The sequence below is a fragment of the Myiozetetes cayanensis genome, unplaced genomic scaffold (genome assembly GCF_022539395.1).
Source record: "Myiozetetes cayanensis isolate MyiCay16 unplaced genomic scaffold, myiCay2020 scf1, whole genome shotgun sequence".
Lineage (NCBI taxonomy): Eukaryota > Metazoa > Chordata > Aves > Passeriformes > Tyrannidae > Myiozetetes > Myiozetetes cayanensis.
In genome coordinates this window covers 41,399,236-41,425,219 of record NW_026086604.1, presented here as the reverse complement: position 1 = coordinate 41,425,219, position 25,984 = coordinate 41,399,236, and the positions used below count along the sequence as shown (strand labels likewise).

Sequence of the window (25,984 nt, the reverse complement as noted above, 5' to 3'; positions counted from 1 at the left end):
AGAATAAGGATCAGGTTAAGAATTTGCATATATGTAAAATATTGCATCTTTTATGTTCAAGAAAGTGCATGATTCATCTTTCATTAGTATTCTGTACCTTGTGTTGCTGTTTACAGCTTTGCCAACCCTAAATGATTTAAAAAGTAATAACACAGAAGACCAAATAACCATGCATCAAACTCTGAAAAACAGGAGATGTGCCAAGGAGGGTTTTTGTTTCCTTGCAGTTCTAAATGTATAATAGGTGCTCATTCTTTTTCATTGACCTTTGTGATATGACTTAAAGGTTGATAATGTAATCTCAACTTGTTTTCTATAGCCATCAGGTAAGAAACTGTTGTAAAGAACTGTTAAATCGCATATTCTCTTGTCATCACAAGCTATTTTTTAAAGAAAACAGCAGTTAATATGGGATTGGGGATAATACTCTGTATCCTTAAGCTGGTAACTAACACTGCTTCAAAATTAATGAAAAATGTAAATAACCCAATTTGTTAACGTTTGCAATCATGCTGCACTTGCTTTTGGCTGGTAATGGTGTCAAAGCAAGCTGAAGTCCTCTTGTGACATGGGAAACGTTTTAGGGGAGATAGAGCTGGCACCAGTTGCATCAGAGGGGAAAAAATGAAGTTATTAAAGATGTAGTTTTAGTTAGACTTGGCATTTGAAGATATATACTTCTAGAGGAGATTTTATCACTGTAATAAGGCCATTCAACATGAAGACATTCTGCCCTTTCCATCTCACGGGATTGGCATTGTTTGCCTGTCACGTGTGATCAGCTGTATAGGACATCCACACAGCCTCATCTCCACACACATAGTCTTAATTCAGCTCAGTACAGAGACAGGGCTGTTTTCTGGAGACAGCAGTGGCGATGTACAGCTTTGATTCGTGTTTGCTCGCTTGACATTGTGCCAGTAGAGTTAAAATGTTGGAGCAAATGTGTCTGCATTTACTAAAATATACCCAGTAGTGCCATCCTGTGGTCGGGACTGGCGGCTGCCAGAAGGCTTGAGCACTGTGTCCTACCTGTTCTCTGAAAGCTGATCTGTCTTGGGTACTTACACAACACCTGAGTTGCGCCAGCCTCTACAATTATCTTTTCCTTCTCGTGTGTTCAGTCATTTTTGAACTTCTAGTTTAGTCTTCTAAGTAGGAGGGCTGAAATGTGGCTTTTTATTTTCTCTGGAAATGTTTTTGGAAGTCTTCATAATTCAGTTTCTCTATTCAGTTTCAGATTAACCAGATCTCTAGCAGAGAAAACTTTGAATATCGACTCCAGATACAGTATCGCCCACCCTCAGAGATGTTTTTTACCACCTTTTGGGAGTCCAGAAGCTTTTTCCTAGTATTTGGTTAGCTGTAATATAGTACCAAGAGTTATATTTTATTAAAAAATTGAATTACTGTAATTTTAAGAATTGACAGAAGAACTCAAATGTAAGGCAAATTGACCTAATTTTAAGAGAAATGAGAAAGCTGTTGTGTATCATACATATTTAATAACCCAGTCTTGTTACCTCATGTCCTCTTTGGTTAATGGAAAGCTGACACTTGCAAAATCCTTTTGAAGGAACTATTAAGTCAGATTAAGACCTGATCCCACAATGCCTCAAATAAAACCTTTCTTATTAGAATAGTTTTATAATGGGATAGTAAGAATAATAGAGACACCTAAGCTAGGAATACCATTATCTTTTGTGGAAGGGGTAGTTGTAAAGTTTCTGGCTCTCTCATACATGCAGCAACAAGTCTGCTATTTGCACATTGGTCTTTAATGCATAAATAAGAAAATTATGTGTAATCAATGGATTTAAGCCATGTGACTTCTTAGCAACAGTGCAGTGTTTTAATTCTTTCCCAGTTGTCATCAAAATACTAAGAAGCTTAGAGTTAGATTTTTAAATTATTTCATTTTATTTATGTCCTGCTTCATTCATCATTTAAAATAAATTATTTCAAAGCATGTTTAAAAAAAGGAGATACTTTGCCAGCATCTGGCTGACAAGTATATGATAACAGTTTCCCAGCCCACTGCTCCCTTTTCCAGAACTGACTGTCATTAGTGCTGCTCCTTGTGGAGACTGATGGCTGCTTCTGCCACCCACAGAGAGCCCTTCAGGCTTAGGTTAAATATAGGTGAGACAAGATGGGCAGGAGAAAGGGAGAAAGAACTGTTATTCTGAATTAAATTAATGTCAAAGAAAAAATTTTTACTGGGGATCTTTACACACTCTTACACCTTGGTACTGTAGTAAAAGTAAAAAGACCAGATTTGGGTGTATTGTTGGCCTAATGATTATTCCTCATTAGCAGTACTTGACCAAAGTGCTGTAGTGATCAGAATCTCAGAAGGTTTTAGAATAACTCTTTTTGCCTTCTGAGCAGAACATGGGTAAAGGATAATAGGATGCAGGCCTGAATAAGCAGACAGGAGAACCTTTAGAACTTTTCCCCAAAATTTTCAATGCCTCTGTTGTGCATACTGTGTCCTGCAGACTTCCAGACACCCAACAGCCAGGTCTGACACCCAGACAGGAATGTCTTCTGTGCATGCAGTGTGCAGCTGGCCAGCACATGCACAGACACCCCAGTTCCTGATGGCTGGGACATTTCTTGTCCCATGTGGCATCACATGGACAAGCGATCTGCCTGAATCCAGTGAGTCCAAACACACCTGACTTACTCCATATGCACACTAGTTGAGAAGAAAGGTGTTTCCATTGACTGATGTGAATGTTTAGTTCCTTATCCAGGCACTCCTCCTCACCACTGGGACGGGCAGGTAGAAGTCGATAGCCTTACTCAGGCTTCCCATTGAACCGGTGCACACCACACACATGTGCACTCTCACAGCACAGGGAAAAAGATGAGGAGAAGGAATCCATGCAGCTGACAGGTAACTAAATGAAACCATGACTTCCCTCTTGAGATCCCTTGGCCTTCACAGGGAAGCTTGAGGGAATATACGAGTATACAGACTGCTGTGAAGGCACTCTGTAAACCTCACACAAAACCACTGGGGGATGTGGAGGACTCTTTCTCAAGCATTCAAGGGACCTCAGGACAGGTTCTTTTGTTTGTTTGTTTTTTGTTTGTTACATGTGTTAGAAAAGGGCCTTGGAGCACAGTTTACTTGAGCAATGATTTTAGAGAAAAGCCAACATTATGGGGTAACATTAATTCCTCTCCAGAAGCAGTTATTGTATGTTTTTGCAGTGTAGGTTTATGATTGGACAAGGACATCACAGAATCACTGAGATTAGCAGGGACTTCTGGAGAGAGCAGGATCAGCTACAGTAGATTGCTCAGGGTTGTGTCCAGTTTGGATTTGATTATCTTCAAGAATGGAGACTCCACAGCCTTTGTAGGCAACATGTCACAGTGTTTGACAATGCTTACAGGGAAAATAATTTTCTTATGTTTAAATGCTTTCCTGTATTTTAATTTGTGCTCATTTCCTTCTGTCCTTTCACTATTCTTTCCCTGAGAAGAGTGTGTCTCCATGTTCTTTACTTCCTTTCCCTGGATCATAGAATCATAGAATGTCTTGTGTTGGAAGGGACCTTAAAGATCATCTAGTTTCAACCTCCCTGCTATAGGCAGGGATGCCTTCCACTAGACCAGGTTTCTCAAATCCCCATCCAACCTGACCTTGCACACTTCCAGGAATGGTGGATCCACAGCTTCTCTGGGCAACCTGTTCCAGTGCCTCACTCACCCTCACATATCTAATCTAAACCTACTCTCAGTTTCATGCCATTCCCTCTTGCACTGTCACTACATACATTTGTAAAAAGTCCCTCTCCACCTCTCTTGTAGGCTTTCTTCAGGTACTAGAATACTGCAGCTAGCTCACCACGAAACCTTGTCTTCTCCAGGCTGAACAATCCCAATTATTTTAGCCTTTCCACATAGGAGAGATGCTCCATCCTTCTAATCATCTTGGTGGCCAGGTGTTTATACACGCTTGTAAAGTCCCCCTGAGCCTTCTGTCCTGAAGAGTCCCAGCTCTCTCCTCATATGACAGTTGCTCCAGTCCCTTCATCATCTTTGCTGTCACCAGGGCTGAGTAGAGGAGAAGGGTACCTCTCTCTTCCTGCTGGCAGCACACTGCCCAGTGCAGCTCAGGAGAAAGTTGGCTGCCTTTGCTGTAAAGGCATATTGCCAGCCAGCACCCAGCCTGTAATGGTACAGGGGGTTATTCCTTTCCACTTTCAGGACTTTATATTTACATTTCTTGCACTTCATGAAATTCCTTTTTGCCTATTTCTCTAGCCTGTTGAGGTCCCTCGGAGAGCCCAACCCTCTGGTGTATCAGTCACTCTTCCCAGTTTTGTATCACTTGCAGATTTGCTGAGGGTACACTGTCCCATCATTCAGATCATTAATGAAGACGTTAAACAGTTTTGTACTCAGTTTCATGCCTGGGGGTATACCACCTAGTGACTGGCCTCCCAACAGGATTTGGTGTCACTGATCACAAGATTTTCAGCTAATGTGTTCAGACAGTTTTCAGTCCACCTCAACTGTCACCTTACGGAGTCCACACTTAGCGGTTTGCCAGGGAGGCTGTTATGGCACACAGTGTTTTAAGCCTTGCTAAAGCCAGAATAAAGAACATCCACTACTTTTTCTTGTCTCTTGAGCTAGTCACTTCATTTGGGAAGGCAAAGAGCTTGTTCACACATGATTTCTCTGTCATAAGTCCAATGTTGACAGCTTCTGATCATCTTCTTGACCTTAATATGCTCGGAAATGGCATCCAGGAGGATTCACTCCATCCCCTTTCCAGGGACTGAGGTGAGGTTTTATTTCACTGGATTCTTCTTTCTTTTCTTGGAAATGAGGTGACAGCTGCTTTCTCACAGCCCTCAGGAACCTTCCCCAATTGCCACAACCTTTCAAAGACAATCGAGTAGTCTTACATTGACATCAACCAGCTTGTTGTGGGTGCACAAGTGGGTGCATTCCAGCACTTGTGGGTGCATTCCTCATCAGGTCTGATGGACTTGATCATACCAGCATCCCTTAACTGGTTCCTCCTTCACCAAGGCTATCTTCCTTGCTCCAGGCTGTCCCGTTTATTACAGGAGCCTTTATCCTGAAAATGAGACTTACCAGTAAGACTTGCCAAATTCCATTTCAGATGTGCAGTCTTTGAACAGACTTTGGTTTCTTAGTGAAGAACTGAGTGTTGTCTGTGGTTACTTTTGGTTATCAATATACCATCCTCTTACAACCTTTCATACCATTGTATGCGCATGTTTAAAAAACAAAGCGTATTGGGATCAGAACAGCATGTCCGTAAATGTTCTGAATATTTTGGTGATTTCTTCTTTAAGCTTGCATCTACAAAATGCAATCACTGCATCTACAAAACCTAGAAATCAAGTGAAATAGCAAGAAGATACAATAAAATACATTTTTACATTCGTACGTTCAAATATATGATAACAAGCTAGAAGTCCACCAACCTTGCTTTTGGAAAAAGTGGTGACCAGCCCAAGAGCTGTTGATGGCCCACAGAATGTTTGGAAGTGGCTCAGCACACACCAACATGTTGGATCGGCTGCCTAGCAGGTATCCAGCTGTGCTAGAAGTCACTGGGCTGTATGAACAGTGCCTGGCAGCAGCAGTGGGCAACAGAGATAGACGAGAAGCCTGAGAGACATGGGAGCAGGAATAGGAACATTGAGGACATTTCCAGGTACAGACTGAGCAAAGATTCAGATATTTGGGCCGTGAGTAGCCTGCATGTGCCAGACTCTTTAGAGTGACAGCTGTCACTAGATGTACCCAGCCAAAGAGTTTCTCATTTTAGCCCTGAGCAGAAGCACCACCCTGGTACATTTTCATGTAATTTGGCACCAGAGAGAGTAAAAGATTTCAAGCCATCATAACTGGTACATTGACGTGCGTAGTTGTGGGACATGCAGATAGAGCCTTCAGTGGTCATGACTGACTGATTTGATGTGAAGCTTTACCACAAACAGGTGTAGCTGAGGAAAAACATCCCTCGGGCAGTCCTCCCTTACCTGCCTGGCAGCAGCACAGAGGGAGCCAAACAGAAAGCATGAGTAACTTCCCAGGGCTTCTCACCAATGACGATGACAAATGGCTCCAATACCCTGATTTGTGATGGGTTCATAGATTCTAATCAAAAAACGAATTGTCTAACGTATTTTATAATATTTTTAGGATTGTTAGACAAGGAAGCATAAATCTTTCCCTTATAATGAAATCCACCTGAAATATCTGACATACAGTCAAGTGCCATTGATTTCAAATGACAGTACTAGTATGCTTAAATTCAAGCATGTCTCTAAGAGCTTTACTGGGCTAAAATCTTCATGAAATGCATACCAAAATTTTGGAAATAATTTAAATTAATGCTTCTTTAAAAGTTGTTCCTATATCCACCAAAAAACGAAAATCTATCAAGGAGGAATTCTGTCCTAACTATAACTTGGGCTTGTTTAACCTAGATGTAGTTAGACCTACTGTATGTTAAGTAAATTTGAATTGATTATTTAAGCCCTAATTTAGATAGCTTCTGGTGTTTGATTAAATGTAATCTCGTCTTCCATGTTCATTTAGTAATAAATGGAGAGATAATGTTGTAGAGTTCATGGTTCAGGTGGAATACAAAGAAGGAAGTAGAACAGATGAGGATTTTTGTACAAGTAGGTGCATTTAATGGTAAGAAAACTTAAGCACACAGACTGTTTTTAACTTTTTTTTCTTTTTTTTTTTTTTTAACTACTTAGAAGATAAACTTCCGGTACAGTTTTCTTTTTTATGCTTGCTTAGGGCAACATCATTTCTTGACAACTGATGTTTGAAGTAATCTGCCTCCTTTGAGATTAGTGATATATCCAAGATTAGCTGTATCTCTTAGCCTTTCCATAATTTTAAATAGACTGCATGGTAGAGAGAAAAATTCATTCACTGCATAAATAAATTTTAATTTCTTTGCTATGAGTTGAAAAAAAGAGTGTAGTCCATCTCTTCTCTCTCATTTTGTCTATTAAGATATTATTATCTACCAAAAAGAAAATTACTTAGTGCAAATAAATTAAAGTTACTATTTACAATAAATTAAAAATACATTGGTTTCCTGCTAATGAAGACTCTAAAAAGTGCCTGAAGAAAAGAGGGAGGATCAAGATCAATAAAATTGATGTATGTGTTTATAGTAAGCAATGTAAAATTGTGTTAAATTCTGCTTTCTCCAAATGTATCCAGGGTACATCTATTCCACAAATTAACCTGTTGACAGAATTTTAGGTGATAGAATTCTGCACCGTAACTACTAATTGCTTGTTCTCATCATCGAAATAGTAAAAGGTAATAGGAAAAGATGTTCTGAACACAGATAAGGGCAGAAAGGCAGGATGTAAAACTTGAAGGGTATCTGAAAACTTTTTAGTTTGAAGAAAATATAAAATTCCTTTCAGTCTGAGCCACACATCTTCATCCACCCTTTCATCCTGCAGGGAAAGACTGATTAGTTCAGTCTCAATGCGCTGGCAACATGCACTCTCCAAATGTTGTTTTAACATCTGAAGAAGTTCAGTGAAGGAAATAACAGTTGTTATTTGGCGTGTATTTTCATGCATTAATCTTAATTCTCTTCATTTTGGCCAGGGTCTCCTCAAAGTGTGCATTTTTTGGCAACAATTGCTGTGGAGTGAATGGCAGCCATCTGTGATGTTCCTTACCTGTGTTGTCGCACTTCTGTCCAGACACTGAACTTTATTTACATTCACTAATTTCAGTCTGTTGCTGAACCTGCTCAAATATGAAACCTTCTATGACTGTGTTTAAATAATACTTAACGTTATCAAAGTCAGCAGACAGTGTTCACCGTAGAAGATCTAATAACACTGATCTTTAGCTTAACTGTGACTTTAGAAATCACTTAACAGAAAATCTAAAAGGAAATGTAGTTTAGCAATTCCTTGTGGAAATTGTCCACATTTTTCCCAGCATCAGGCAAACTAGTGAGATCTACACCTGCATAACTGTGCTGTGTGCAGAGTGCAAGGCCTTTCTGAAGGCTCCATGAAGATTGGCTGGGCTGCATGATTTTTGATTGCCTTATACCACACAGGTGCTAGATACAAGCAGCTTTTACTTCTATTGCCTATCTTCTGGCACTGGAGGAACAACTGACAGATCCACTTCAGAAAGGGCATCTTCCTCATGCTGAGGCATAATTCACTTTTCAGGGGGGAAATGTGGGCAAGGAAGCAAAAACAGCAACAGCAATAAGAAGTTAAAAACAAATTTGCGGAGTTTTATTCTGTTGAGGGAATTAAAGGCAGATTCTAGGAGATAGAAGGCTCTCCTACATCTGTATGCTGGTTTGTTACACTGCAAACTCTTCATCTTCTTAGGATCATAGTAGCATGTAGAAATCAGATTTGGGTTTTATCGTACTACATGTTGTGCAAAGTAAGGAGATACTCCTTCTTCAGTGAGATTAAAACAGTCTCAGGGATGGATAAATAAATAAATGAGCATAGCAGGTATTATGAAAAATGGGTAGAAGAGAAGATAAGAAATGTAAGCTTTTGCAAAGTTTGCAGGGTTAACATTCTGTTATTACATTGAAAAGAATACAGGTATGACATTAGCTGTAGGCATAAATTTCTATTAGTAGAAATGAGTGGAGCTTGGAGGGTCCTGTGTTTTACTCTGCCTTTTGCCAGCGTTGATTACATGATCTGGCAGCGTGATATAATATGTAAGAGTTTGCTTACTGTGTGAGTAAACTTAAAAATAATAGAATTCAAGGTAGTAGGGCACTACACCCAGATGTAATGTGCACAAGGTCAAGCAGTGTAGTGTAAAAGGTAGTGACTATGACAGGATCTGGTAACTGTTCATATGAATTGAAGTATTTATTATTCATATTTTATATAAAACCTGAATTATTCTATGTCATGTAGCAGTCAGACTAGAAAAGACATCTTTTCCTAATGTTTAAAGAGGAAGGTGTGTTAACTTTACCAGCTCCGAGGTTACATGTCTCATGTAAACTTGTTGCTTTAGACTTTGTGGGCGAAGAAATATGAGCAGCTTCAAAGCATTGTTCATCCCACCTGTCTCCCAACAGATGCTTTAAGGTGCTTTTTTCTTTCTCTTAGATGAGAGGGAGTCTTGATCACCAGCAGAGAGTAGACATCTAATTCTTTACGTTTCATTTAGGTGTGTGAATTCTTGTTTGTAACAACTGACTTGACTAAAGGTCAAAGACTTCAGACCTCTGCACAGCAGTCTAACAAACTCTCCTTGTGATTTTGAGCTAAACATTTCATCAGCTACTTTCAGAATTAGTAGTTCTTGTTAAATGCCTGGCTCATGTCCATCCTCATTTCTTCCTCCAGGAAGTATTGGTTTCCAGCCTCTGTAGAGAGATTTAAAATTAATGAATAAAATGAAAAATAAAATAGTGCAGTAGGATTGTTGTTTATTCAGCTTCAAGTGGAACCAAAGTGTTTCGGGGGAAAAAAAAAAAAGGCCCAAGTAAAATTATTTATAATACAAATACACAGCAGTTCCTTGAAACTAATATTTTATGGTGGGTAGGAGACTGTTACAGCTGTGTAATTTCCAATAACTCATTTTCTTAGTCTTGTGCCCTACCTTTCTGGCATACCAATGAACATCAGGAGGGCTCATGAGGCTTTCAGGTTAGAGCTAACACTAAAAGCAGTAATTTTCTCTCAGATGTTTAGTGTATACTGATGTTATTAGTCCCACGTCTGCTGGCCTCTGGACATTTTCCTTCCCAGGACCATCATCAAAACTAACTCTGGATATGGCTGCATGATGAAAAATATAATATCAGTAGGAGAAAAAAGTCAGCAAAAAACCCCACATTAAAATCTGACAGCTACATAGTATCAGTACTAGATCATGTGAAGAATAAAGACACCAACCCCCATTTCAGCCTCGTTTTCACTCCATGTTCTCTTGCTCAAGAGTTTTCCACTTCTAGGCTATAGCAATTAAAGTTATATTACTGCATGAAATTCTCAGTGTTAGGGAGTCTGGATGTTCTCGTTCACCCTCCCTGAACGTCCTTTTAGGGATGCTAGGGAAACCATCGCAGTTGCCAATGACTGCAGAAGTAAATATGTATGGTCAAAACAGTTCCTCCACGCATCAGGTGCAGGGACTGCCTGAAAGGTACCCCAACAGCTCTGATGACATGATTTGTTACCCTTTAAATTCCCCTTTTCCACTCCCATGCTTTTTTCTGCTACCCTGCTCTTGCACTCACAGATAAACAGCCTGTCCCTGTTTATACCTTTCCCACCAGCTCTAATGTTGCTGATTTTAGATCCTTATATAGTATTTATAATAAGGTTACCCTAGTAATTTCTGCCTTGGTCAGCAGTGCTAGTACCCCTGTTTGCACTGTTTCTCAGATTGCTCTCTTGATAGTGTAGTCTCAAGTCAAGGTGAGCCATCAGCATGTGGCATTACTCTTCTTTTTGCTATTTGTTATGCCTGGTAATTTCTCACAATGTTATCTTGTTAATGTAGCAATACAGTAACAATTCCCTGCCAAGGCAGGTTCACCTAGAGCAGGTGATACACAAACACATCCAGGTGGGTTTGGAATGTTTCCAGAGAGGAGACTGGAGATGTCTCCACGACCTCCCTGGGTTTGACAGTTTACGCATATACAGTGGTGAAACTGCTGGTGGAAGCATCTTCTTCATCTTCTTGGTCTGAATTACCAGGAACAGCCCTCATGGCCAGTGACAGTGAGACCTCGAGGGAAACATCACACTTTGTCTTCTGCTTCCTGCCTGCCTCTTGATAAGGCCATGAAATACACACACATGGTCCAGCCTGTTGCTGCATCTTCTGGCATGTTGCTCTGTATTTCTTGGGGTTTCCTTGACTACCTTACAGTGGTGGGATGCTCATTAACCCTTCTCATCCGGACCAGATGATGGCCTGCTTTCTGGTGACTTCCTCCGTTCTCTGCCTTGTCTGGCCTCTGAACCATATGGAGAAGCTGCCCAGAAAGGGTCTTATGTGCAGGCTCTCTTCCTGGAGATCATTCACCTCCCATATGTCTATGTGACATCTGTGGCAACTTGACAGTGGAAACTGATTAAGTGGGAATTTGAATGACTGCATTAAAATGATCTGAGACCTATGCCAGATTTTTTACGGGGAAGTTGCTCTTCCAGCAGCTAGAAAACAAAAAGGAAGAGTTCAAAGAGGTTGTATACTCCACCCACCCAGCTTAATTCTGGATGACACACTGAAGGCAACCTGTCAGCCTACAAGGCTGCCTATAAAAGTTTCCTTTTAATACAAAGATAAAATAAATATTTAGGTGTCACAATGGAACTGCATCTTTCAGGTTTTCCCAGTTATTTGCTAGGGAACAGCAAGAAGTAGTGACAAAGTACCTTGTCTAGTCCCTAAAGTAGTTGCTGCTGCTGTTACCACTCATCTGTATGGTGTATCTTCCTCCTTGGGCTTTCACATGCACTGGCAGGGTTAAGAGGTTATTTTTTTCCCAAGGCAAAAGAAGGGAAACCCAATCATAAGGCAGAATTCTAGACTAAGTGAAATGACTGTATCTGGTTTCATTATCTATCTACTATCAGCTTACATTGCAGTCTGAGACAGCACCTGCAAACCAATCAAGTGAAAATGTAATGAGGATTAGAATTACATTTCTCTATCCAGAAAAGAAATGGATCTCCTTCCACATGCAGATGGTTCTTGATACATCATAAGATGTACTGCCATGCTGGGTCATGAGAACTATGCAGTAGTTTCTCTGGTGAAAAAAAATGAGAATTTTCACCCTGAACCTCATGATTTGTTTCTTACTGACACTTGAGTAGGACAGTAGGTAATACTTAAGATTAAAAAAAGGGATGAATCTTTGAGTTCAGCTTTGAAGTAAATCCAATTTTTTAATTAATGTAGGGGGTTTTTTACTTTTGGCAAGGTTCTCCACTGCTGGAAATGCCAATCTGCAGCAAGCCAATCATAGTGCCACAATAACAGTGCTATGCAAGCAAGATTTCTCTTTGGGTAAAATACAAAGGGTGAGCAGAAATTGTCCTTTAAGCTGTCCTTGTAGGTAAAAACAACTTCCATCAAAGTCAGCTTAGATTGAGACTTTAAAGAGAGAGATTTAACAAATCATTCGGCAAATATATTTGGAAGACACAAGATATGATTTTGGGATCACTTCATTACATGTTATTTGTTTAAATGTAGCTAGTCTACCCTGACTCAATTGCAATTCTGTTTCTGTAAAATATTTTGCTTTCCATACAAATTGCTGAAAAGAATTTTCAAAATATCACTATGTGATAAGCACTTAGTATTCGTAGGATCTTCTGAAAAGCCCATCTGCTATGCAAATTAATATCTAAGAGTAACTTCTGAATGGGAATTCATAAAGGCATGGTTCAAAAAGACAATTAGCATATGTTTACCTTCCAGTGATTTGTGTATAATATAGACTTACTACTTGAGTACTTTATACAGTGAGGAATGATTTCCTGAGCTGAGGTTGTACACATTACAACTAGTAATATCAATATATTGTTTGCTTATTAACACGTTTGAATTCTATTTGCTCATTCCTCCACCAAATTTCAGTGATGGGAAATAAATTAATTTGTTTAAGTATTCACAAAGCGTGTTGTGCGTGGTTGTGTTACTCCTCACCCTGTGGGAGGAGGTCACGTTTTTTCTCGGTTGCTTTCGGGAGCACGCGTCCCGGCTGAGTCTTTCTGTCCTGTCCCCTAGTGCACCTGGTGGACATCTGGAATGTGATAGAAGCCTTGAGGGAAAATGCACTGAACAACCTAGACCCCAACATCGAACTGAACGTGGCCCGCCTGGAGGCTGTGATTTCAACAATCTTCTACCAGCTCAACAAACGGATGCCAACGACTCACCAGATCAACGTGGAGCAATCCATCAGCTTACTGCTCAACTTCTTGCTAGCAGCCTTTGATCCGTAAGTCTGCCTTTCTTCCCTCCTCTCCCAGCTGGTGAAAGGATTTTACTTGCTCTGGAAATATCTTTGGAAAACAGTTGAATTCTGACCCAAATAACAAGCATGTGAATAGTGCTTACTAGGGAGACAACCTAAATTAAGGACCTCTGCTTTCCTTTCTGTCGAGCCAAATTCAGCACAACTGTGTTTTCATCCAGCTACTCAGACTTGTTCCAGTTTATATCAAAGAAGAATTATCTACAGAAACAAATTTACATGCACTTCTAATTTGCCTTGTTATTTATTGACACACCAGTGGCTGACACCACTGCAATGCCTCTGCGGCAGTGCCATGGGTTAATAGCTCATTATTTTGAAAGAGCTCATTTCCCTGCAAGGTCTTGCAGCTGTAAGCAATTTTATTTTCCTGGCTCACGCCAGTGCAGCATGATTTTGAGAGCAGGACAGAAATAGGACTAAAGACATGGAGGTGATGAAATTCATGTTGTTTATTGCTGCATGGGACTCATGTTTCACCAAGAGGAAGTTTGAGATAGAGCGAGCCACTTTTCTTAACTAGTATGCTCCCCATACCTATTACAGTTTCTGAATACTAGTTGGCAACCTGTACTGCAATATTTGTAGTCCTCAAAACTGAATTATTGGAGAACAGTGGTTAAGTCTGACAGATGCAGATGGCCTATTGTTGCTTTATGGCTTATATTTTGAAAATTCACCAGCAGAAAACACTGGCCATGACACATTAAAGTAAGGATGCTGGCCCTCTTCCTCTTTCCAGTCCTCTCACTTGATGCCCGGGTACTGGGTGTCATGAGCACCTTTCGGCGCCAGACCAGCCGGTGGCTCAGTCACCATGGCAACAGGGAGAAAAAGTAGATAGATGTTCCACATGAGAAGGCTGTTCTCAGCCTCTCCTCTGCCCCTTCTGAGGGGAAGAAAAAAGGCAATACATTGTGAAACCACAGCCTTCAGGAATGTTTTTTTCCCCTCAAGGGCAATAAAGGAAGGAACAGGCATTTTAATTCCTACCATTGTGGCTGTGACAAGAATACTAAGAGATACTTAAAATGACCAGATGTATTCATTGCTGCATGCCACAAGCAGACTGCTTCCTGGCTGGTGAACACAGGGTAAGACCCAGGACTGTGGAAGCAAGGCCTGGGATAATGTACTTGGTTTGTAGCTTGCTGTAAAGGGGTAAAGATCTCAGCTAGACAGCATGGCTGCTTGCAGCAAAATGGAGGAGAGGAATTTAATCCGCTGCAGGGAATCAGAGAATGTTCTTAAAGGGGTAAGGCTTTGCTTTCCCTGAAAACATCCCATGTGCTGTGGTTCATGACCTGTTTATGGGCTCCAGTCAGACCCTCACAGGGGTGAGGAGGCTGTGATCCTCCCTCCATTTGTCAAGCAGCTACTCAGTCTGTCTTACCGCCTCTGAGCGAAGTGCATAGGATACACTTCCCAGAAGGGCATAGACACCAAAGGAACCACTAGGAAGAGGCTTCCAGCTCTGGGGTCAGAGATAGGGACTAGCTGCCTATCACCCCATTTTAAATATACCAAACATCTGGGATCAGGCTCAAGTGCAGTCTGAGATACCTAAGTTCAGGCTTCATGGAGATATGTGTCATCTCAGTCTCCCGTACTGTAATGGGAGTTTAAACATCTGTCTGTACTGTCACAAGTATAAACATACCAGTTAAGCATCTGATCCTCAAAATGTGCCCTACCCTTTAGTATGGTTCATATTATTGAAGTTTTGTGTTGGATGTTGTTTTAGCAATTGTAGGGATAGTTTGCTTTTGGAAGAATTTGTAACAGGAAAGCTAAAAATTCTTGTTTTCCCTTAGGAAGCCTGCAAAGTGCCTTTTCAAGAGGGTTAGATTTTTTTCTGCTCCTGCAGTCCAGGGGGTTTGCAGAAAGAGCTGTGTTATCTCTCTCTCTCCTATGCCGGAGAGAAATAGCCCTAACAGACATGTACAGAGACCTTGGGAAGGCAGGGGAGAAACAGAGAGGATGAAGAGGCCCTGAGAGGGTGGGAACTTGCCTTTTTCTCCCTGAGGCCCAGTGTGTAAACCTCACTGTTAGGTATTTCACAAGTTTCTCGTGTTCCAGCCTTCTAAATAAATTTTTTGAATTCTTTCTGATGCCTTGGAATTTCTGGGGTACTTGCATATCTTAACTTTACAGCAACCAGTGGTGGTCCAGATTTCCTGCTGTGAGGGAGGTGGCTCTACATCCTACAGGGATGGTGTGAGAGCTGCTGAGATCGAACCAGAGCTGATGTCTCTGCTTCCCATGTTACTCCTGTCCCTCCGCTCCAGTGCAGCAGAAAGGTCATTTTCTGCTGAAGGCTACAAGTTGTTGGAAGGAGGAACAGGGTCTTTTCTTGTGGTGTCATGCTCAGAGACAAACAGTGCTTTGCATGCCATCCAGAGGGACTCAGCAGGCTGGAGAAATGGGCCCATGGGAATTTCAAGAGGTTTAACAAGACCAAGTTCAAGGTGCTGCACCTGGGTTGGGGCAACCCCCCATGTCAATACAGCCTGGGGGATGAACAGATCAAGAGCAGCCCAGAGGAGAAGGACCTGGGGTGCTGGTGGATGAGAGGCTGGACACGAGCTGGTAATATGTGCTCACAGCCCAGATACGCTGCATCAAAAGCAATGTGGCCAGCAGGTCAAGGAAGGTGATTCTGGCCCTCTACTCCTGTCTCCTGAGACATCTCTTTGTGTACTGCATCCAGCTCTGGGGTCCCTAGCACAGGAAGGATAGACACAGGCCTGTTGGAACAAATTCAGAGGAGGGCCACCAAGTTGATCAGAGGGATAGAGCACCTATCCTGTGAAGACAAGCTGAGAAAGTTGGATTTGTTCAGCCTGGAGAAGAGAAAGCTTCAAGGTGACCTATTTGTAGCCTTCCACTACCTGCAGTGAGTCTACAAGAAAGATGGAGAGGTTTTTTAGAAGGGCATGTAGTGGTAGGACAAAAGGGAATGTCTTCAAACTAGAAGAGAGTAGGTTTAGGCCTAAGAGACTAGGATATCAGGAAGAAATTCTACACTATGAGGGTGGTGAGATACTGGAACAGGCTGTCCAGAGAGGCTGTGGATGCCCCGTCCCTGGAAGTGTTCAAGGCCAGACTGGATGTGGCTTTGAGCAGCCTGGCCTACTGTAAGGTGTTCCTGTCTGCGACAAGAGGGTTGGAACTAGATGTTCTCTGAGGTGTTCCAACCCAAGCTGTTTAATGTTTCTATGATATAGAAAGAACAGAGGTGGAGCCGTGAGGCAGGATGAAGTGTTCTCACTCTCCCCCCATTTACAGAAACTGGAAAGTTAAATTAAATCATCTGCAGTCTTCTCTGATGAAAAAATGTGGTGCATGAATCATACTGAAATAACAAGAGCCATTCTTAAACCTGTTTTCTTTGATCTGGGTTCACTCATTGGTTTCTTAGCCTTGTGTTTTAAGGAAACAGTTGACCTGCAGAGATGCAACTCGAATTTCTAGATGACTACTGAGGACTTATTTTTCATGTCATTAATGAATGTTTATATGATCACATTTGATGCTAAGAATACAGACAACAATGGGAAAAAACCCCTAAACCGTAAAATACCCAGAACATCTTTCTGAGATCAAAACAGTAGACCAAAACCAAATAGCTCTTCAGAGTAAATGAGAAGGCTGTTCTAAGTGATCATGGATAGGTTTGGTGTTCGTGGCCACACAGGGCTATGGCTGCTCCTGCTGTGTTGTGTCTGTAATTCAACATATATGAAAGAACCAAAAGAGGCAAGTTATTTCACGTTTTAAATAAACCTACAACTGTCTCATTTTTTTAGTTCTAGTTAATATATATGCTGCTCTGTGGGTATTGCGCTAGCTGAAGATCCTCCAAGCTTGAAACAGAGCTTCTCTCTTTGTATCTAGCCCACTGAAAACCTGGCAGGTTTCTGTGCCCTCTGGCAAGGACTGTTTCCCTAGGCCTGCAATACAGATGTCTTCTCAGGAGCTAAAACTTAGCTAGAAAAACATAAAAGGAACCACAGTGCAGTGCTATGACATGTGTGCCAACTTGGCCACTGCCCATGCTGAGCTTACATCCCGTTTTTTTTAAGATCTTTTCATGGTGTTGGGGACTCATTAAGCCTAGAAATAATTATATTTCTCTGCTGCTCAACACTGAAGGGAGGAAAAGTGGGGGAAAATTATAGTGTACAAAATTTCACATGACACTGAGTGTGATGTTCCTTCATGCTACTAAAAGTAAACTAGTGTGCAACCTTATAAAACTGCAAGTCAAAAAATTTCAAAATTCACAGAGATCCTTCTCCAATTAATTTATCATTGGTGTGTGAGAGTCAGCATCGTGTGGCAGATGACCCTGATAGACCAAAACCAATGAGCAGAATGAGGTGTTCAGACTTAAAAATTCTGGACAGAAGCTTGCCTGATCTCTGTTTTTAAGTGCATGTTAAAACTGGGCAGTAGCTTTTGCTTCAAGGCCTAAGGTGATTAAGTGGATTTATGAAATAATAACACATTTCCTTCACTGGCACGCCAAGTACTATAAAAAGTTGACAAGTTCAAACCTCTCTGAAAAATTTGTCCCAGGCTGGTGTCAAAGCCTAGGCAGCTAGGTGGAATGCCAGCCTTATTCAATTGAGTCATTCCCTAAAAGATTCTCTTTAACAGACTGGGAAATATTTTGTGCTAGATCATCTCCAACTATTCCCTCTGCAATGTTTTTACTGATAAGAAAATAGCTGAATTTTTTCTATTCCTTAACATACCTGTCCTGTGAATGGAGTTGTGGGCTCTGGGCTGTGAAACAGACCCAGTCTGGTCTGGGGAAGCTTGACTTCTACATAGAAAAGAGGAAATAGTTATACCCATGACTATTAATCAAATGCACATATGAATAGTACTGATTTCAATACACAAAGATGCTTGGTGTCTCTTTTGGAAATATAACTTCTTGCTCATCCATCTATTCAGAGCACTGAATTGTTTAATTCCCTCTCTTCTCCGCCTTTGCTACTCATTGAAAGCCACAGAGGCCAGCCAGCTTTTACAAAGGAAGTCCAGAAAAAAAAAAAATGCATTTCAGAGATTGGGTCATTATGCATTTTGCTCTCCTACATGAAAAAATTTTGCTTGATGTCAATAATTTTTTTTCTCTGAAACATGAGAATTTGTAATTGCAGCCTCTGACATTTCAGAATTGGCTGCCCTGGTTAGGGTCAGGTAGTAGGAGGCCCACCAGTAACCAAGAAATTACATTACTTTTGGATAAGATACTTTACAGTGTTGGAGCACAACTTCATGCCTAGTTAATGAGAAAAATTGTATTTTCTCCATGTCCATTTCATGGGACTTATTTACTACTTCTAAAGATGTGATGTTATTTCTTTATAGCTTTCCCCAACATATGGTTGTCTCAGTATGAGTACTGCTAGAGATCCTGGCAAATGACAGTGTCATCCATTTGTACCGCTCTCCTTGGTGACCCAGAAGGCAAATTCAAGCCCTGGAGCTGGACTTAGCCTTGTATGGTCTGTGGATTTTGTCAGGCAGTCTGTGGGGTTTCCTTGCTCTGGGGACAGGCTGTCTCTCTGCAGCTATGCATTAGAAGAAACCTTCTGCTCTGTTCTGGTGTCTAACAGCATGTATTATTTTCTGCCCTTTTTTTCCCAAGCAGAAGGAGATAACCTTAAGCCCTGGCCATCGCTGCCTTTCTTAAGTACTCCATCCTGTATTATTGCTAAGTGCACATCAGCTTCAAGGTTTGCTTTTGACATCATTTATGCTCCTACTGCTTTTCTGTAGGATTCTGAAGAGTAACCTCAGCAAGAGAGGTGCTATATAAAATCAAGATATTTTCTGTCCTCTCCTATTTCCACTAGTAAAATTCGTATCTCTTTGCATTAGCCAGCCTAAAGCTTCTTTCAGGGAGCACTGACTTCTGTAGAGCACTTCATGCTGCCGTGAGCCACTGCTTCAGCATTTGCTTTTACATGGCAAATGCTGTGAGGCCCCAGTCAGGGGCATCTGTAGTGCTTAGACGTAGCTTAGGGCCCTTCTAGATCCAAATGGCACTGGCAAGTCTTAGGCCCCATTATCCTGTCTGTTCATCCGTCATATGTATTTATATATGCATGTGTGTACATGTATGCACACACACACACACACGCACACAGAGACATATTTGGAGGGCAAATTGAATTTATGCTGGCTCTAGTGATGCTTTTATGAATACAAATGACCGATACAAAATACAGTGTCAAAACTAATCAACTCGAACGAAGAGATTGAAGAGATAAATTAAGTCTTTTCCTTTTCTGTTGCTCTGTTCTGTAATCGTGTGAGTATGGGAAAAGCCGATGGCTCTGGGCTGGAAAGCTGAAGCCAAGCTGATATGTGTCTGCCATTCAAGATTATAATCCTATTAGTAAATGTAACTAAACCTCCTGGGAAAAATAAATCTGAAGCACTTCCACACGGGCTTTATTTCTTCCTCTGAACCTTCCATTGCTTCTTAATAATGCCATTCCTTCCACTTACCGTTTCTTTTTTTAAATATAACAACTCTTTAAAGACAGGTGGAAACCTCATGATGAAATAGTGCAGAAAAATTCCTAGAGGTCTAAAGGGTAGCATGCACACAAAAGATACTAAATGACTGCAAGTTCAGCCATAGCAGTGCTAAGTCCTGGTTTACACAAACCAGAATCCAGTCAACAAAGGACGGAAATAAAGAAGTCTGGAAGTTACTCTGCTGGGATTTTAATCTTATGAAGCCAGTCAAAGGGAACTCAATGTAATGAAAAAGAAAATGTACACAGAAGTCAGCATTAAAGAACATAGTAAAGATTTCTTTTTAAAATACTGAAGTAATGAATTTATTACTTTTTACCTGTATTTCCAGTTGATTTTCTGACAAAAAGCAGAATTTTAGATGAGTGTAAAGGATAACTGGAATTAATATTTAGAATTATGGGTTACACTGATATAGAACTAAATCCAATTCACTGAGCTTTAAAGATTATTAGCTAGTCAAGCTTAGGGAACTGGCTCACTTCCTAAAGTCTGAGTGACTTAATGAACGTAGCAGTGAAGCACGTAGCATGCTTTATTGTACAGATCTGAGTACACAATTCATGTCTATCTTACATGTATATGGATATGTAGAGAAAGGATGAGGGTAACAAACAGTGTAATACTAAGCTTCATATATATAATAAATCTGCTCTGAGATCTTTACAAAACAGTGTACTGATGTGTGTTCTCACAAAACAAACTTTCCATTTAAATGTCTTATTTCTTTGTATGTGGATCCACATATATTGTGCATTACAGTAAGTGATGTCAGTGATACGCATTTTAAATCGACAGAGGCTCATATTATACAATGGACATGTAAATTATGACTACTTTCTACTTTTGAACAGGGAAGGACATGGTAAAATTTCCGTTTTTGCTGTCAAAATGGCCTTGGCAACACTTTGTGGAGGAAAAATCATGGACAAATTAAGATGTAAGTCTTTTGGGTGACATTTTTTATCTATTAAAAATCTGTTACTTATGGTGAAATAACAGTATGAGGGAATTAGGGTAAGTTAGAGTTTCATGGTCGGGTTTGGGATTTGCACTATATATTTCTCCATATAAATCCCACTAAATGTTTGGTTGAACTTCTCACTGAACTTCAACTTCATATTTTTAAAGCCAAATTGCATATATTGAGCTTGAGTGGTGGATTCTGTTTTTTTCCTTTGGTATTACTGAATTCAGAGTACAGGTTGAGAGCCTCAACATCATGAGGCATCATTCAGCAATTTCTTCTGATTATTTTTTAATAACAATCTCGCTCACATCTTGAAGTATGATGTATTTATGGACTGTTTATATTTCTTCCCACAGGGCACATGCTTATGCCATCTATTTTGGTGATTCTCATTCCACATGGTTTATTCCCAGTTTTCCAATAGCAAAGGCATAGTTTACTTGTAGGTGCAGTGGAAGACTTTCTATTTAGTGATGTCTATAGCTCAGATCCATACTTCTGGATCAAAAAAACCTTCAGTTTCCCCTGGGCCTTCTACCTCAGCCCAAGAAAACAGAGTTTGCAAGTTGGTGTTGATTAGAGTAGACAAGTAGAAATCCCAGGTGCTGATTTAGTCTTCCAGATTTGGTACCATTTTTTAATATATTACTTCTATGTAGAATCTCAAATACAGACCGAACTAAAGTTATAAATTATAAATTGAGCACTGCTATAAAGTGAACACTGTTTGTTCCTTTAGCTGCTTTAGGAATAGGAGCAGGGTCCTTTCAGTGGAAGGCTGGGGTACAATGATGATTTTTTGGGTCAGCAGTCCCAGAGTCCTGTTGTCAGAATTTCCCATCCAGGTTCCTGGAAATGAAGCAACTGACATGACAGCCTGAAAAACAGATAGTGTTCCTTAGTCAGTGATCTCCTGCTAAGCACAGGATAATTTTAAACAAGCAGAAAAGTAGAGCCTTAGAAACATGCATCCCTGCAATAATAAAAGTGTGATATTTTTATACATAAAAAAGGTAGAAGAGTGAAAAGTAATGAATTTGCAAGACCTTCAGTGCTTTGTGTGTCCAAAACAATAATAAGTGATTTAATGAACTTGTTGTCAAGATTTTGATTTGATATGGCAAGCTGGCAGTAGGCAAAAAGCTGATGTTGCGTGTCTTGTCAAATCAGAGCCTTCTTATCCATTAAATTACTGCTTCATGCCATGCATCAGACTTTATTAAAAAATGGCCACACAAAAAGAAAAAAAAAAAAAAAGTCAGGAATATTTTAGTATTAAAATCAGCTGCTTTTTTCTATGCAAATAATTCTCTTTGTTTTCTATTGGAAGAGGTTGGAATTAAAGATGCAGTAATAGGGGAGGTTTCAATAAGCGAAACATATTTAGGGCTTCTGGTTCAAATCAGATGATACTGAATTCAGAGCAACTCTGTAGCTCTCACTGAAACTGCTGTGTCCTTTTCTTGTTTCTTTCCCCCTCAGATATTTTCTCAATGATTTCCGACTCCAGTGGAGTGATGGTTTATGGCAGATACGACATGTTTCTGCGGGAGGTTCTCAAGCTGCCCACAGCTGTTTTTGAAGGACCTTCATTTGGTTATACTGAGCAGTCAGCAAAATCCTGTTTCTCACAACAGGTAAATGAAGAGTGAGCATCCCAGACACAGGATCTCAATCACTCCTTCGAGCAGGCCAATGTTTTCTTCCTTTCTCACACATATGTGCATATTCACCCAGGAAACACATGGCTGGATGGAGGGAAGGTCCACTTGGCTGATTTTTGGCATGTGGATTTGGTGCTGTCAACAGGAAGCTGGTCTCTGAAAGTGATTCAGAGCAGGATTTTGACTTATGTGTTCCTAAATTAGGGAGGCTAAGGAGACTAATTTCCTAATTTAAGCACCTGTTAGATATTTACATTTAGGTGATATATATATACCCCAAGACATGCAGTCCTACACTTCACTTAGTTGTTGTTGGTATAAGCATACACAGGACTTTAACTTCCCCATAAAAAGCTCAGGTCCACCCAAAAAAATTAGACTGCAGGTTTTCCCAGTGAGACACACACAAGAAGTTTAGGAGTGAGAAGAAAATCACCTTAAAACATTTTTGAAAATGGGAGTCAGTATGTATTAGGAAATCCGTGGTCTCTTACCAGTAACATCAGGGACATAGCTCAGGAAAGCAATGAATTTATCCTGAAGAAAATACAAGACTTTTTCACAGCTCACAAGACTCTGTAGGCTCACTAAGTACAGTACTTTGGCTTTAGGTAATACACAGCACTTCAAAAGATCCCATAATCAAGGCTGGTTGTCCACTTCTTCAGTGGAGAAGGAGAGAATTCCTCTGGCTTTTTGCCACACATCACATTGTATAATTCCATAAATATAAAGTAAGGGAAGATGATGAAACTGGGAAAACGTTATAAATAAAGTTGTTTTCCTTCCATTCACTAAATGAATGCTATTGTACAAGTAAGTTCAATGGAGCAGGAATAGTGTCATTTTCATGCAAAATAGAGTCTCATTTTTTGTATTCCCTCAGTTTCATCACTAATCAATAGGCACTCCAGTCAACCGAAAGGCGCTGTTGAAATTCATTTATTGAATCATCTCCCAAATCATTTAAAATGCGTATGTGAAACTAGTCTTGTTTCACAGAGGGAGACTTAATACAGCACTTCATCTTACGTTGTGTTGAAGAGTTTTACATACTGAAGTGACTTTTTGTAGTTTTGTGTTAAAGTAATGAAAGTGCTCTTGTGTGGCAACAGGACATTCAAGCTTTGCATGTTGGACATGCTATTATTACAGATGAAAAAAGGAATTTATTTTCCTGAAAAAATTGTAATTCAGGCCTCGTTTTCTATCTCAGTAGCCATCAGAAATGATACTTTGAGAGCAACCAACTGAGTGGAGCAGATGCATTAAGGTACCTTAAGAAACAAAGTTTTCAAGCAGACATTAGATGGTTTTGTTCACAAGCTCCATTTGGAGCTAAGGAGTTAAGTCTGTCTGACTGTTGTAAGTATACAGCAGATTTACAAAGCTGCTGTTTTGCATCTGGAGGCAGCCAAGTACTCTTGTAAATCTAGTCTAATATTTCACTTAAATTGACTGCATGTAATTCTCATTACATCCTCACTAGGGATGAAACAAAGTTTTGAAATGAAAGTCAAAAAAATCCCAGATCTCTGTGATACTATGATAAATGGTATTTACAGTTGTAGTCACACCATAGGTCATTCTTTCACTCTCTCAGATTGTACTTAGCATTATCAAAAACTGATACCTTGGAATAAGTTTGGCACTCTCTCTTGTTCTAACTGTGGATCACTTTTTCTAACTACAAACCTTTCAACCCCCTGATACATATAGGTTCTTCAATTTCAGGGTGAAAAAAGATCCTGGGAATGATCTTTTGGCTCAGGGTGTCAAATCTATTTCAGTTTACATATGAAAGGATTTTTCCTATGGCAGAAATGTTTTATTATTCCCCATTATACTGGTTTACTTCATCAAACCGTGTATTTTCCTCTGCCTGTGATGAACCACTGCTAGTTTGAATGGCTATTCAAAGTAGAAACAACTGTTTCCTCATCAGCAAATTTATGGAACAGAAATGCTGAAGCAAGGGACTTAATGTTTCAGAAAACAAATCTGTGGCTCTAAAAGGAATTTTATCACCACCACTTTCTCCCATAGGTAGGACTGATGTGATGTTATATATAAAGTGTGCATTAAACAGTGTTGTTACTATTGTAAAAAACACTTTTTAAAAAATTCTCTTCTCTTATCCCAAACTGAAAAGATAGACACTAGCTTCATTTTTTTAACACTTAGACAAGTGTTATTCCACAAACCTAGACTCCATCTGTATGTAGTGTATATTTAGAAAACAGCTTTCAGTTTCAACTTTCCCAGCAGCTGAAAGAAAACTGCAGGAGGAAAATGTATGGAAATTGCTCTGATGGTGTCTTTTTAAGGGACACTGCTCTCTCTAATCCGTAAAATCAGTGATCACCTGAACAGTTGGGCCATAAAGCTGTCATTGAAGCTGAGTTGCTTTATTTGGTGCAAATCAGGTTTTAAGTTATAGCTGCACTCAAAAGCCTACTGCGTTGTGGAAGAGCTGTTCTTGTCTCCCCATCTATTTGCTTGTTTAGACCCAGTGGGTGTATCCCTTCAAGAGCAGAGGGCTACTCAGCTCTGCAGTATGGGGCACTGGATGTCCCTTTTTTCCTCCTGTGTTCTCAGTTCTGCAGCCAACACCACAGACATGTGCTGGCAGCATTGGTCAGCAAAGCCATGCCGGACATCCCCAGCAGGTCTCCAAAAGGAAGATCCTTTCCTGTGAGCTGATGCCTATAGCATAAGATACCTATCTGGGAAATGGTTATCCATTCACCGTGGCTGGGAAGATAATTCATACAACAAGCAGATGGTAGTGTTTGACTGGACTTTCATAATGCAGGTGTTGTGGGAAAAGATAGTATTCCGGTGAGATTTAGAGCTCATATTCTGGCTATTTCTGTTCATTAAAGAATCAAGACCATTTTCACAGTAGCCTGAAGTATTTTCTCCTAGGGACAAATATCTTTATATCTTTCCCAATGTCTTGCAATATTTCAGCCCTGGGACGGTTACAGCATGAGATGTCCTCCATTGATCACTCAGTGTATAAGAGAAATAATGATTTTATTTACATCTAGTGGTAATTGTGTATAAATGGAGCACAGACGTTCTATCTGGAAATCTCAGCTCTTAAAAGAATTCCACAACACGTGGAGATGATGCCTGTCACTACATAACTGCTGCCTTGCTTTCTCATGGGGTAACCACAGTTCTTTAGCAAGTTAAAGCAGTAGCTTATGCAATCAGAGATGAAGATTTAGCAATTCCTCTGGATATGGGGATACTACTTAAATATGTATGTGTATAAAATATATCTGCATATGTTCTCAACAGGACTCTATATTTTTGCATCTTAAATTTTATTTAAGGAAGACTCGGTTGCCGATTGAAAAAACAAATGAACTAAGATTCGTGATTACTTTTTCCAGACACCTAAGAAACTTAAGGCCCTAGATTGAATTTTTAAAATCAACAGAGATATTTTAGAGTTTAAATCTCTTTGAAATTTAAAGGGGCATAGATCTTTGAGTGCTTAAAGGTGTGGGGAGTTTAGGAACAGTTGCAGTCCCTGAGCACATGCAAACACAACATCCCACAATCAGAGCTCACCCATAAATCCTTGCCATCACTCCTCAGATAAGCATAGTTTCTTAAATTACAGTAACAACTTACCTGTGCTGGTCTGTTCTTACCCTTTATTTGTTTCAAATTTTTACTCCCTTGTCAGTATTTTCTCTAATTTTCTGTTTT

The 25,984-nt window shown here is 40.1% G+C and overlaps 1 protein-coding gene across 8 annotated transcripts in view; it reads left to right on the top strand.

The window, feature by feature from the left end:
• Nucleotides 1-25,984, top strand: part of DTNA (dystrobrevin alpha) — a 234,015-nt gene that overhangs the window by 150,400 nt on the left and 57,631 nt on the right. For all 8 annotated transcript variants that reach the window (XM_050330826.1, XM_050330818.1, XM_050330809.1 and 5 more), the window contains 3 exons: nt 12,811-13,024; nt 20,479-20,564; nt 22,077-22,231. In XM_050330826.1, coding sequence (XP_050186783.1) covers nt 12,811-13,024; nt 20,479-20,564; nt 22,077-22,231 — 455 coding nt within the window. The remainder of the gene's footprint in view (nt 1-12,810; nt 13,025-20,478; nt 20,565-22,076; nt 22,232-25,984) is intronic.